Below are 14,243 nucleotides of genomic sequence, written 5' to 3' on the forward strand. Positions count from 1 at the left end.
TCACCTCATTGTTCCAGATGGAGTTCTTTTTTTAAAAATCTTTATTGGAGTATAATTGCTTTACAATGGTGTGTTAGTTTCTGCTTTATAACAAAGTGAATCAGTTATACATATACATATGTTCCCATATCCCTTCCCTCTTGCATCTCCCTCCCTCCCACCCTCCCTATCCCACCCCTCTAGGTGGTACCAAAGCACCGAGCTGACCTCCCTGTGCTATGCGGCTGCTTCCCACTAGCTATCTATTGTACATTTGGTAGTGTATATATGTCCATGCCACTCTCTCACTTTGTCACAGCTTACCCTTCCCCCTCCCCATATCCTCAAGTCCATTCTCTAGTAGGTCTGTGTCTTTATTCCTGTCTTACCCCTAGGTTCTTCATGACCTTTTTTTTTCTTAAATTCCATATATATGTGTTAGCATACGGTATTTGTCTTTCTCTTTCTGACTTCACTCTGTATGACAGACTCTAGGTCTATCCACCTCATTACAAATAGCTCAGTTTCGTTTCTTTTTATGGCTGAGTAATATTCCATTGTATATATGTGCCACATCTTCTTTATCCATTCATCTATTGATGGACACTTAGGTTGCTTCCATGTCCTGGCTATTGTAAATAGAGGGGCAATGAACATTTTGGTACATGACTCTTTTTGAATTATGGTTTTCTCAGGGTATATGCCCAGTAGTAGGATTGCTGGGTCGTATGGTAGTTCTATTTTTAGTTTTTTAAGGAACCTCCATACTATTCTCCATAGTGGCTGTACCAATTCACATTCTCATCAGCAGTGTAAGAGTGTTCCCTTTTCTCCACACCCTCTCCAGCATTTATTGTTTCTAGATTTTTTTGATGATGGCCATTCTGACTGGTGTGAGATGATATCTCATTGTAGTTTTGATTTGCATTTCTCTAATGATTAATGATGTTGAGCATTCTTTCATGTGTTTGTTGGCACTCTGTATATCTTCTTTGGAGAAATGTCTATTTAGGTCTTCTGCCCATTTTTGGATTGGGTTGTTTGTTTTTTTGTTATTGAGCTGCATGAGCTGCTTATAAATTTTGGAGATTAATCCTTTGTCAGTTGCTTCATTTGCAAATATTTTCTCCCATTCTGAGGGTTGTCTTTTGGATTCTGAGGGTTGTCTTTTGGTAGAGTTCTTAATAAATACAGAAATCCTGATGTCCTAACTTGATTCACACATACCCACAGCCTAATCTACACATGTGCAACTTATTATTATTATTTTGGTCAGTAGCATTGATAGGCAAAGGCTACAACAAAGAGTTCTCTCCAAGTCTCTGATAACCTTAGTTTGAAAGGGTATAGGACTCTAATTTATGAACCCCTTACTGTCTTATTTTCCATCTGCCCAAAGCATCAAAAATGAGGAAACTAGTTCTAAACAATAACTTTGGTCTTTCCATAAATTGCCAAATAAATTAGCATGTAGAGAACCAGAACTAATTAAACAGCTTAAATAATCAATTCTAATTTGAACAATTAAGAACCTGGTTTTTGGAGTCATGCAGATTTGGGATGAAGCATGGATTTGACTTTGCTAACTGGTGGACCTTGGTTAGGTCTAAGTCTCAGTTTTTTCCCCTATGAAACTGGGATGAAAATAAATCTGCTTCATAGGCTTCTTATAAGGATTCAATTAGATAACATAATGTCTGTAATTCACATTAAAATACTTCAAGTTACGCAGAAAGATTAAAATGTGGGTTGGTTTTAATCTATACCCCAGGGGCAATAAATTAACAAGGGAAGTACACGAATCAGGAAAATACACACCACGGAGGCAGAGTTAGCATTTGAAAGACTCTAATCAGAACCTTACTCAGAGGGGGATGCAGCAATAGCAGCTTAGTTAATTAGCAGCACGGATGTTAGAAAGCACTCCACTGCTGGAAGGAGTGGTGTGTGGGTTAGTTAGAACTTCCTAAAGGCACTGCTACTCCCTTATGAGCAGGATGGGTAAATCTAGAAAGCCCATAACCAGAACTTCAGAACTACCCCCAGGGTAGGAGTCTGAGCCAGTCCTGCACCCAGCTCATTAACGGAGGGTTTTGTTCCTTGACTAAGACCAGCTTAGCTGAATTCTATGGATTTTGAACTGATTTTTAACGTAAGGTGTTGTCAGCAGTATAAAAGGACAGAGCTGGGACTCATCAAGATGACAACACAAGTTAAAGAACTGATGGTTAAAAAAATCTTTGCCTCCTGAACCCTACCAGGACCCTGTGGGGCTCCTGGGCACAGAAGCCTTTCTGTGTTCCCCGTTTCTTTCTTTCCTTCCCTCTCTCCCTCCCTCTCCCCTCCCACTTCCTTCCTTTCTTCCTTCCTTCTTTCTTTCTCTTTCTTTCTTTCTTTTTTTTTCTTTCTTTCTTCTTTCCACCTTTATTGGAGTATAATTGCCTCACAATGGTGTGTTAGCTTCTGCTTTATAACAAAGCGAATCAACCATACATATACATATATCCAGAGATATGTTCCCCGTTTCTTGGAGGGAATAGACTCCAGCTTCCACGACTTCCCCTGAGTTCCAAAGGGCAGGTTCAAACAGTTGCTAATCAGGGAAGGGAGGGGATGCGGAGACAAGGGAGGAGCAGCCAAGGAACAACAGTGCAGCCTTGGGGCAGGGTCCTGGTTCCCCCTCAAGGGATACACATAACACTATCTTTGACCTCTTTACAGAATGAAAACCCTCAATAAATGGAAGAAGTCAGCAATCTTCATTCCAGAGAAAACCACCTGAGGCCTGATTAAAGGAACCAGAAAAATTCATCAGAAGACTAGTGAGACCAGATTAAAGGAGTGCAGACCCTGCAGCAACATCCTGATCCTTACCAGCAACCCAGCCCTTGAACCATTGCTATAAAACTCCTCACCAGGTCCCCCTGGGTAGGGACACACAGTTTTTCAGGGAAGGAGCCCACTGTGTTCCCCTCTGCCTGGCAAAGAAATAAAGCTCTTCTTTTCTACTTCACCCAAAATTCTGCCTCCGTGATTTAATTCAGCACCGGTGCACAGAGACTGAGTTTTCAGCAAAACTCCTAGTAAATGCACTTGTGGCAGAATTAGGTCTGAGACTTGCTTTCATCATAAAATGTCATGACCTAATGGTGGTGATATAATATTAACATTAACAGCAACAACAGGGATAGCACATCCTGTGTAATGGGCACACTTCCAACTGCTTTACACATATGAACTCATTTAATCCTCGTCGTATTTTATGAAAAAGCCACTTTTATTATCCCCAGTTTGCAGAAGGTTAAGTAGGGATCAAGAGGGAAGAAGTCAGTAGCTTTCACCCACTTCTAATTATTGGAGTTCTTTGGTAGCCAAAACAACAAAAAACTATGAACAATTCAAATAGCTTAGGTAAATTTACAACATACATGTAAAGCCGTGAGTACAATGCCTAGTACATATACAGTAAGTGCTCAATAAATGTTTTATTGCTGTTGTTGCCACCCAAATTAACTTTACAACCTGGAGCATAATATTATTGAGTTTCAGTGTCTCAGCTTTCAAAATGACTCATATTGACATCAAAGAAATATTATGAAATGAAATTAAGCTACAGTCAAAAAAGATGTAGGGGCTTCCCTGGTGGCGCAGTGGTTGAGAGTCCGCCTGCCGATGCAGGGGACGCAGGTTCGTGCCCCGGTCCGGGAAGATCCCACATGCCACGGAGTGGCTGGGCCCGTAAGCCATGGCCACTGGGCCTGCGTGTCCGGAGCCTGTGCTCCGCAACGGGAGAGGCCACAACAGTGAGCGGCCCGTGTACCGCAAAAGATGTAAAATACAGATGATATGTAAATGCATGTTTTTCAGTCAACCCATGAGAACAGGGGAGAGCATAAGCACAGGTAACATTGGCAATTCTTTATGGACTTTCCGGTGGCATTACTAATCTAAAGCTGGGCCAGTACAACAGAGTATAAGACAGTACAGAAACCCCCAAGAAATTTGGCATCAGTGGAAAAAAACAATAAGAGTAGATAGATGAGCCCCAAGCACAAAGTAGATAAATCGCCCCAAGGTAAGTGACATAGTGTAACAGGAAAGAATTACACAAGGAAGTTTGATACCACAGAATGTATCATCTTGAATTTTAAAAAGTCTATGGGTCGCCATATTTATTTGGTAGTATGTTTCTGTAATTTTGGACTGTCAGAACCACTACAACTGGAAAGGATTTACCACCAGTTTAATTTTTGAAAAGCCAGCTTTCCTCATTCATGAAATTAAAGAGTGGGACTGAATCTCCAACATCCCTCTTCTCTGTGAAATGTTATGTCTGTATGATTTTATCTCATTTAAAGATGAAGTTGACTTTACTATCAGCTAAGATAAACACTAATACAGCAATACGTTTAAATTTGTTCCAGACAACAGATTAGAACAATATTCCCAGGATCAAAATCATCTGAAATCACTGAGGTTATTGCTAAATAGTTGAAAACTCCATTTTTTGGCTAAAATTAAGAGAAAGGGATTTTCTTATCCCATCAATGAAAATAGCTTTATTTTTCCTGCATATATAAACAATGCATGCTATTTTTTTTTAAGTTGCGAACAGAGCAATGAGATAAAAAGAAACCTGAGATAATCACTATTAACAATTTACTGTCCTTTTATGTATCTCTTTATGGACATGGAAGATGTATAATGAACTGTTTCAGGTTCAACACTATCCATACGTTTAAGGTGGCATAGCCAGGCACCATTCTGGAAGAAGGTAGGACATCCATTTCAGAGGCAAAACAATGCAGTAAAAAGAGATGGAACCAACTTGCTAAAAAATGGAAACTATTTCACTTGAATTAGGTTTTTTTGTTTTTTGCAACTAGGTAAATATCTTCATGTTATTTTCTACTTTCATTAATTCAAAAAGAGTACCACCAATGCCATCTTTCTCCAACACACCAGACCACTTAACATGCACCAAGTGAGAATCCCAAGCCTGCATTTCAGGGTTACAAAGACGGTCAATGAATTGCCTTACCACTGTGATCCAGGACAAAGTCATCTTGGGCGTAACGGAATTTTTCAGGTCCACATGCAATAAAAACATCATCATCACCAAAAAAGTCTTGCAGACAAGTAACCTAAAAAAAAAAAAAAATCATGTCCAAGAAATAAATTAGCAACATTAGAAGTGAAACAAAAGTCAGCAAAATTAAATATATTTTCTAGCCTCACCTATAATACTGAGTCAGAATGAAAAACTATTTAATAGCACACATTTCCAAGCATTTCACCCTCCACAGAGCACTTCCACACAATGTCTCCTGACCGACCTCAGAACAACAAAACGAGGGGCTCCTAGCTAGCATCAATGTTCTGTTTACAGGTGAAGTCAAGGTCATCCACAGGAGGCTCAGTGATATATTCCAGGTTTCCCATTAACAGGTGGCAAAGCTGGGGCCGACGGAGGTCTCTGCTCCCAGTTTACTGGTCTACCCTTCTTCTCTCCTAGCAACTCCATGTCCCAGCCGTGTCACCTTGGGCATGGCCTCTCTGTACCTTTGGTACATTGCGCCTTAGGTTGTCCTGAGGATTAATATATGAAAACCGCTTGGAATGGGTGCCAGGCAGATAGGTACTCAATGTGCTAATACTCACCTTCACCACCACCACCATCATTAAGATCAGAGGAAGACTTGCCATGAAGCTAATGATGGCCCTTCCAAGGCCCTGTACCTAAACGTAGTCTTAAATTCATATTCTTTTTTCACCCCGCCCTCCCCAATACTGTATCAGTGTCAGATCCCACAGAACCTGGATCCACCCCAGGGAGCACATTCATCCCTTCATCCCGGTGGTGACAAGAAGAACCATCTTCCAGGACTTTGGATATAAACAGGCTCCAATTTTACCTGGTGTTTTAACAGGATGTATGATAAGATTTCTTTTTAAAAAAGTACTCCTCTCCCAATAATAATGCAGTTTAAAAAACAAAATCAGTGCTCTAGTACTTGAAAGGATTGAGAACCTCAATAATTCCTTAAGTCTTCCTGATCACTATTTAGCTTTTTATTGAAAAAAAAAAATCTCACTCTAGAGTTAGAAAAAAATGCTCTAGAGAGAAGATAGTGGATTATACACAATAAGTGGAACAGGCGTGGAAACTGCTCCAGTCTCTCATCAAGCAAGATGTGGCTTCTGTACTTCACTGAAACTCAGCTCAGGTCACAGTGTTTTTAAGGCGTATTTTAGTCAGTTTGGGCTGCTATAACAAATTACCATAGACGGAGTGGCTTAAATGACAGAAACTTATTTCTCACAGTTCTGGAGGCTGGAAGTCTGAGATCAGGGTGCCAGCATGGTTGGGTTCTGGTGAGAACCCTCTTCCTGGTTTCATCACATGGAAGCGGGGGTGGACAACACAGGAGGAAGGCAGCTCTCTCCTGTCTTTTCTTATAAGGGCACTAATCCCATCATGGGGGCTCCACACTCACAACCTCATGCAACCCTACTTACCTCCCAAAGGCCCCACCTCTTAATAGCATCACATTGAAACCAAGCAGGACCCTGTAGGGCTCCTGGGCACAGATGCCTTTCTGTCCCCCATTTTCTTGTTTGTAGGGAACAGACTCCAGCCTCCATGACCTTCTCTGAGTTCCAAAGGGCAGATCTGAACAGATGCTAATCAAGGGAGGAGCAGCCAGAAAACCACCAGAGGCCAGATTAAAGGAACCAGAGAAGCTCATCAAGAAATTACCCTGAGATCAGAGTAAAGGAGCGCAGGCCCTGCACACCCTGATCTTATCAGCAACCCCACCCTTGAACTACTGCTATAAACCTCCACATCAAATCCTCCCAGGTGGGGACACACAGTTTTTAGGGGCAGGACCCCACCGTGTCCCCCTTTGCCTGGCAAAGCAATAAAGCTATTCTTTTCTACTTCACCCAAAACTCTGTCTCTGAGATTTGATTCGGTGCCGGTGTACAGAGGCCGAGCGTTCGGCATCAACACTGGGGATTAGGGTTCCAAGATATGAATTTTGGGGAGACACAAACATGCAGTTCATAATAGAAGGATAACATTTTTCACCATCCCTGTGAAAACTGTTTCTCTTCATCTCAGGTGGCGATCACACATTCATCCTTGCTGGGATCCTGGGAGTCATCCTTTCCTCCCTTCTTCACCAATCCCTCACGTCATTTTTCCTTCCTACACGGCTTCCAAATATTTCTATCCCTGCTCCTTGGTTCCGCTCTCACTTTCTCTTGCCTGGGCGCCTGCCACTGCCTAGTAACAGGCTTTCTAACTCCAGTCTTTACCGCTCCGCTCGTTCCAGTCATCACTGTTCTCACAGGTGTGGAAATAAATGAAGACCATGTGGGCACATGCAGTCTCTTAAGGTGCCAGGGTGCCCACACCACTCACAGTGCTCACCGACCTCCTTCCTTGACAAGATAATGCTCCTTCACAGGGCACACAAGACTGACCCTGCCTGAGCCTCCAACCTCGTCTTTGCCATTTCGTCTGCACACCTGTTCCTCAGCCACATCATGACCTCTCTGGGTTCCCTACCTGTATGGTGCTGGTGTTTCTTTTTTGTTAAACAGCGTTATTGAAACATAATTCACAAAGCATACAATTCACTCATGTAAAGCAGAGAATTCAATGGGTTTTGGTATATTCAGAGGTCTGCAACCATCACTACAATCTATTTGAGAATATTTTCATCATCTAAAACGAAACCCCCAGGCCCATTACCATTCACTCCTCATGTCCCCATCTCCTCATTCCTAAGCACCCATAATCTACTTTCTGATTCTATGGATTTGCCTATTCTGGACATGTTATATAAATCAAATCATACAATGTGTAGCATTCTGCAACTGGCTTCTTTCACTCAGCATGCTTTTAAGGTTCATACGTGTTGTAGCACATATTAGGACTTCATTCCTTTCTGTGGCTGAGTAATATTCGGTTGTATGGATATATACACCCCATCTTGTTTATTCATTCATCAGTTAATGGACGTTTGAGTAATTTCTACTTCAGTGCTGGTTCTTACTACCCTATTTTTCCCCATGCTGTTTCTCAGCCTGAAGTGGTCTTTCTGACCACTCTTTGGTGCCGTGACCTCCAGGTAGGCAATGATATTTCTGATTCACCATTCCCTAGGGTCTAGGAGAATGCTGGCTTTGGTGGATGCTTAATACATGTCTGTTGAATGAACTGTGGCTTGGTATGGAGCTGCTCCTGTTGGAATTGAGTTCTCAGACACAGAGTAACTTCTCTGGGGTGAGTGGTGTCACAGATGCAATCTCCACTGCCATCTCCACCACCATCACTTAATGCAAGACTTACAGAATTTAGGCATCACTTAACCTCTCAGAATTGTCTCTCTGTGCTGCATATGTGTGACCTCATTAATCCCTACATCATCCCTGAGGTTGATACTATTATCACTCCTCATTTACAAACAAGAAAACAACCTGCCCCCACACAGGTCATGAACACAAGCACAGGAATTTAGACACAGGTCCTCCACATCTATATCTCTGTTTTAAACTTAACACCATGGTGTCATGTACACACTGCTATATTTAAAATGGATAATCAAAAAGGACCTACTGTATAGCACAGAGAACTCTGCTCAATATTATGCAACTAAATGAGAAAATAATTTGAAAAAGAATAGATACATGTATAACAACGACTTTGCTGTACACCTGAAACTATCACAACATTGTTAATCAACTATAGTCCAATATAAGATAAAAAGTTAAAATAAATAAATAAATAAACTTAACACCATGGTGCCTCCCCTTATGTGGAATCCCAGAGTTCATCTTTCTACTTTTATCTCTCTTTTTTTTTTTTTTGCCAAGCTGCACAGCATGCAGGATCTAACCGCAACCAGGGATCGAAACCCATGCCCCCTGCAGTGGGAGTGCAGAGTCTTAACCACTGGACCACCAGGGAAGTCCTTTTCTACTTTTATAGTTCTTACCACATTCCACCTTGCTTTATAGTCATTTATGTCTCTCATATCTCCCACTATTTTGTTTTTTACACACATACATTTAATAAATGGTTCTTAAATGGAACTGAATCCAGTTCTACTTTCTTGGCCAAATAAAACAGACATCTACCAAAGTTTAATCCATTTTTTAAAAAAATCAACATTTCATTTGTTTTTGTAATCAATTTAGCATGAAAAAATGACAACTGAATTTTCTAAAATATACCTGTATGAATGTCTGTTTGAAAAGTCAATTAATTTTTAATTGATTTTATTACAAGAAAACATTTCATCTGGCACTAAATTAGTTGGTATTTGAGTAGAATAAATGCCAAAGTGAATAATTAAGTTGCCTATTTTGTGGAATAAAGGTATTTATCAAGTCTAAGGAATATAACAGATCAAAAGGTGGTTTATTCCCCCTCCCCCTGCCGTTCTGTTTATTGATAGCTCTTCCTAACCAATTGTTTAATGATTTCACCTGTCAGTATAAGTTTGGCTTTCCAAACATGGTTTGCATAAGATGTCTGTATCCCTTTAATTCAGATTCTAGCCATTAAGTACATATCTGGTTAAACAGTTAACCAAATTATATAATTAGCAATTGGTTCAGATTACTTCAAATAAGTCACCACTACTCTCAAGAAATGATAGGTGTCATATAAATAAATGATAAACTGAGATAAGCAAACATGCATTTTGGCTAATTTTATTTTATTAACGTGTACTCAGGATACCAACATACCTCATAAAATATTAAACAACTCCTGTTTTCATTCATTCAACAAATTTGTATTGAGAACTTATGTGCCAGGCACCACGCTAGGTGCTACAGAAACATCAATAAAACAAAACGAAACAAACAACAACAGAAAAAAAACAGAGCGAGAAAGAAATCCTTGCCCTCATGAAGCCAGTGTGAGTTGACACAGGATAAAAATGCATAAGTAAATGTATGCAATGTCAAAAGGTGATAAGTGCTACAGAGAAAGAAAACAAGGATGGGGGATAGTGAATGCAGGGCATGGGTGCTGCAATACTAAACAGCTTCACTGCAAAGGTAACATTTGAACAAAATATTAAGAGAGGTAAGGGAGAAGCTGCATGAATGTCTAGGGATGGAGGTGGGAGGGCAGTGTTCCAGGAAACAGAAGAGAATATTCAAAAGCCTTGGCATGGTCACGGGAAACAGTCCTGGAGCACAGTTAGACGGGGAACAGTCATTGCAGGACAGCAGGTCAGCAAGGTGAGGGAGGCAAGCAGATGGGGTAGGGCTTTGTCAGCTGCTGGTCAGGACTTTGGCTTTCCTCTGGGTGAGATGGGAAACCACTAGAGGCTTTGGAGCAGAGGACGGCACAACGTGACTTACTCTGAACAGGATACACGGCGCTCAGACTAGACTCTAAAAGGGCAAGCACAGATGGCAGCGTAGCTGGAGGCTATTGCTACTCAGGCAATGAGGGTGGCCTGTGCCAGGAGTGGATGGGATGAGAAGGCTATGGGGACCCGAGAGAAGAGAGAAGAATGTGATGGCTCAGGGTTTTTGGCTTGAGCCACTAAAAGGATGGGCCTGTCATTAACTCTCATGGAAGAGTACAAGGTAAAGGGCAAGGTTGGTGGTGGTGAGGATGCCCACGCATTTAGATTTGGCATGTGAACTGCGAAATGCCTATTAAACATCCAGGTGGAGGTGTTGGGTGGAAAGTGGGATATAAACACATCTGAATTTCATGAGCGAGATCTAGCCTGGAGATACAAATTTGGGACTCACCAGCATATGAATGGTATTTAAAATCTTGAGCTCAATTACAGCAATTAATGCACAGAGGGAAGCGGTGTAAGCCCTGAGCTCCGAAACCCAGCAACTTTACAAGGTCAGGGAGAAGAAGCAAAAACAGCGAAGAAGACTGAAAGGGAACAGTCAGTGAGGGAGGAAGAAAAGCGAGTGCTTGTAGTTTGCTGGAAACAAAGCTAAGAAAGTGTTTCAAGGAGGAGAAGCCATCAGCTGAGTCAGTGTTACTGACAGGCCATGTACGATGAAGACTGAGAAGTGACCAGTGAATTGAGCAACAAGGAGATCGCTGGTCCTGAAGATCAGAAGTAGTTTTGGTGCAGTGGTTGAAAAGAAAGTCTACTTGCAGCACCTTTAACAGAGGACAGGAGAAGAACTGGAGACAGTGAATGCAGACAACTTTTTCAGGGAGCTGCGACTGGAAAAGTGGACCAGAGTGTGGAGATGGCAGAAAGAAGCAGGGAGTCCACGGTCAAGAGAGCTTGTTTTCAAGATGAGAGAGAGAACACAAGTTACTACGCTGTTGAAATGATCTAGTAGGACAAAAATGGTGAGGCAAGAAAGGGGATTGCTAGGGCTGCCTCCCTTTGTGAGAGGGCATGGGATCAGTGTGCAGGTGGAAGGGTTCCACTTGCATGAGACTATGCTATGGTCAGTCTCTGGCAATAAAGAGAACCAGGTGGAAGCTGCTAGGGGGGGACATGTGGTGGGGGTGGGAGAGCTGGTGGATTGCTTCCTGCTTCACTGAGAAAGCTTGAAGCAAAGTCATCAGCTCAAAGTGAGGCAGGGGCCGGGGGTGGGGGAAAGAGGAAGTACAGCAGACTTGTGGAGAAAAAAAAAAAAGGTGTGGAATTGCAACCTGTGATTGTGGGGAGAATGAATGGGGAGGGAAATATGACATGCCTGCAGGCAGCAATAGGGGGCATTCAGGGTCCCACAGCCTGCATAACAGACATTCTTGGTTCTAAAACTAGAAAGCAGCTACCCAGCCGATACAGTGTTTTAGACAAATCTAACCCTTTTAAGCTGGAATTGTTACTGTTTCATGGGGTTGCACCTGACCGGTCAATAGAAGAAAATCGACAGGAACACAGATGATGCAAAAACCTAGATTCCACCGATAACGAGTAAATAAGGAATGAATGGGAACTTCTCTCTCGCTGCTGCTGCTGCTGCTGATTTAAATACAAGTCTCTGTTCATATTTTTCACAGTGTAAACATGGACTGTTATGCACTGTCATTCCTATGTTTAACTAAACCATAAACCTAAAACACGCTACAAACAGAACGCCAGAGGCAGAGATGCAAGTTGATGAGCATGATTAAAGGTGAGCTAAAAAACTAACAGGCACAGAAGAATGAGCAGATTTCAGTTCTGTTCCTACGTTCATTGCACAGGGTAATTCACGTATGGTATTGTTTAAACTACAGATGTCCGTGCAGGAAGCACAGGCTCAGCACGAGCTTTTCTGGGAGGAGAGGACCACCGTGCTGCACCTCCTCCCTTTCATACAGGTGGGACCTTGGGGAGATACTTAACCTCTGGGAGGCTCATCTCTCTGTCCACAAAACGGGCAGCACACCAGTTTCATCTCTTCTTTAAGGGAAAAATGTGATAGTACGTGAAAGGAGCTGGTACATGTTCTTTCTTCATTTTCATTAATTCACGGCCTCAAATGTTTTTTTTTTAAATTTAACTTAATGGGGGCTTCCCTGGTAGCGCAGTGGTTGAGAGTCCGCCTGCCGATGCGGGGGACACGGGTTCGTGCCCCGGTCCAGGAAGATCCCACATGCCGCGGAGCGGCTGGGCCCGTGAGCCATGGCCACTGAGCCTGCGCGTCCGGAGCCTGTGCTCCGCAACGGGAGAGGCCACAACAGTGAGAGGCCCGCGTACGGCAAAAAAAAAAAAAAAAAATTTAACTTAATGGATAATCTTTTAAGTATACACACACAAAAAAATAATACATGCTTTCCTACAAGTTCAATAAATTAGATATTCTCCGAGAAAAAGAATCACTGACAACTTGGAAAGCTGCCACTGATGGTCTTCACTTGTGGAAAAATCACTGCCTCCCAAATTAAGATATCTTAAGCTCCCAGAAATTCTACACAAAAATGTGATTCATGTAATATACAATAAACACATATAGGTATACATATGACATGTAAAATATATATAAATGTTTATATGCATATATTAAAAAATGTTTCTACCAACAGCTCCCTAGAATAATTACAAACAAGAAAAAGAATTAAATGTAATATATCAAAGCAAAGCATTGGCTTATATCTATGTATGTAAGCTATACCTATAAATGTCAACATTTTTAGATAATATAAAGACAGAACTGTCAGCATATCAATCTAATTTTATGCCAAAATTATATTTGTGTAATACTAGGCCTCCATGTAATGCAGTCATTACTTGCCCATGCTTAAATTTCACAAGCATATGGGACCACATATTTAATTATTCTTCATAGTGCCCCAAACTCAGTTGATACTTTTCAAAGAAAACGTCTGAGGGACCTCCCTGGTGGTCCAGTGGGTAAGACTCCACGCTCCCATGCCACAACTAAAGATCCCACGAGCTGCAGCTAAGACCGGGTGCAGCCTAAATAAATAAATAAATAAATAAATAAATAAATAAATTTTAAAAAATCTGATAAAATGCTCAGGGTCTGATGTAAGCTAAAATAACTCTCTCTCACCAATGGAAGCCACATTAGTTTACTACTCTATATTCAATCTAACATGAATCATGTCCCTACTATATGCCAGGCATAAACAAAAGACAAGAAGCACACAGTCTAGTGGTGGAGATGAACAAGAATAGTAGTAAGTACCATCAAAACGTTACAATAGGGCTTCCCTGGTGGCACAGTGGTTGAGAGTCTGCCTGCCAATGCAGGGGACACAGGTTCGTGCCCCGGTCCGGGAGGATCCCACATGCCGCGGAGCGGCTGGGCCCGTGAGCCATGGCCACTGAGCCTGCGCGTCCGGAGCCTGTGCTCCGCAACGGGAGAGGCCACAACAGTGAGAGGCCCGCGTACCGCAAAAAAAAAAAAGAATAGTAGTCATCAAAACGTTACAATAAGAGAATGCTGTAATAGAAGAACACCCAAAAGAAATAACTTGATGAAAAACAGCATCCCGTAAAATATTTAATACCTTTAGAGTATTTCGTATGTTTGGACACTTAGATAATTCTACCTTTTATAGTTTTTTTAAACAGATTTCTTGTTCTTCAACTCTGGTGGTCTGTTTGCTCCTTTTATCATACATTTTTTTTTTTTTTTTTTTTTTTTTTTGCGGTACGCAGGCCTCTCACTGCTGTGGCCTCTCCCGCTGTGGAGCACAGGCTCCGGACGTGCAGGCTCAGCAGTCATGGCTCACGAGCTCAGCCGCTCCGCGGCATGTGGGATCTTCCCAGACCGGGGCACGAACCCAT

General features: G+C 41.9%; 1 protein-coding gene across 2 annotated transcripts in view; it reads right to left on the bottom strand.

Annotated features, from left to right (window-relative positions):
• The window catches only part of DCLK2 (doublecortin like kinase 2), a gene marked incomplete at both ends in the record, with an annotated part of 155,414 nt that overhangs the window by 56,765 nt on the left and 84,406 nt on the right, over nt 1–14,243 (bottom strand). For both annotated transcript variants that reach the window (XM_079714920.1, XM_079714919.1), the window contains one exon: nt 5,021–5,123. In XM_079714920.1, coding sequence (XP_079571046.1) covers nt 5,021–5,123 — 103 coding nt within the window. The remainder of the gene's footprint in view (nt 1–5,020; nt 5,124–14,243) is intronic.

This window comes from Hyperoodon ampullatus (genome assembly GCF_949752795.1).
Source record: "Hyperoodon ampullatus genome assembly, chromosome: 1".
In the NCBI taxonomy this organism is placed as follows: domain Eukaryota; kingdom Metazoa; phylum Chordata; class Mammalia; order Artiodactyla; family Ziphiidae; genus Hyperoodon; species Hyperoodon ampullatus.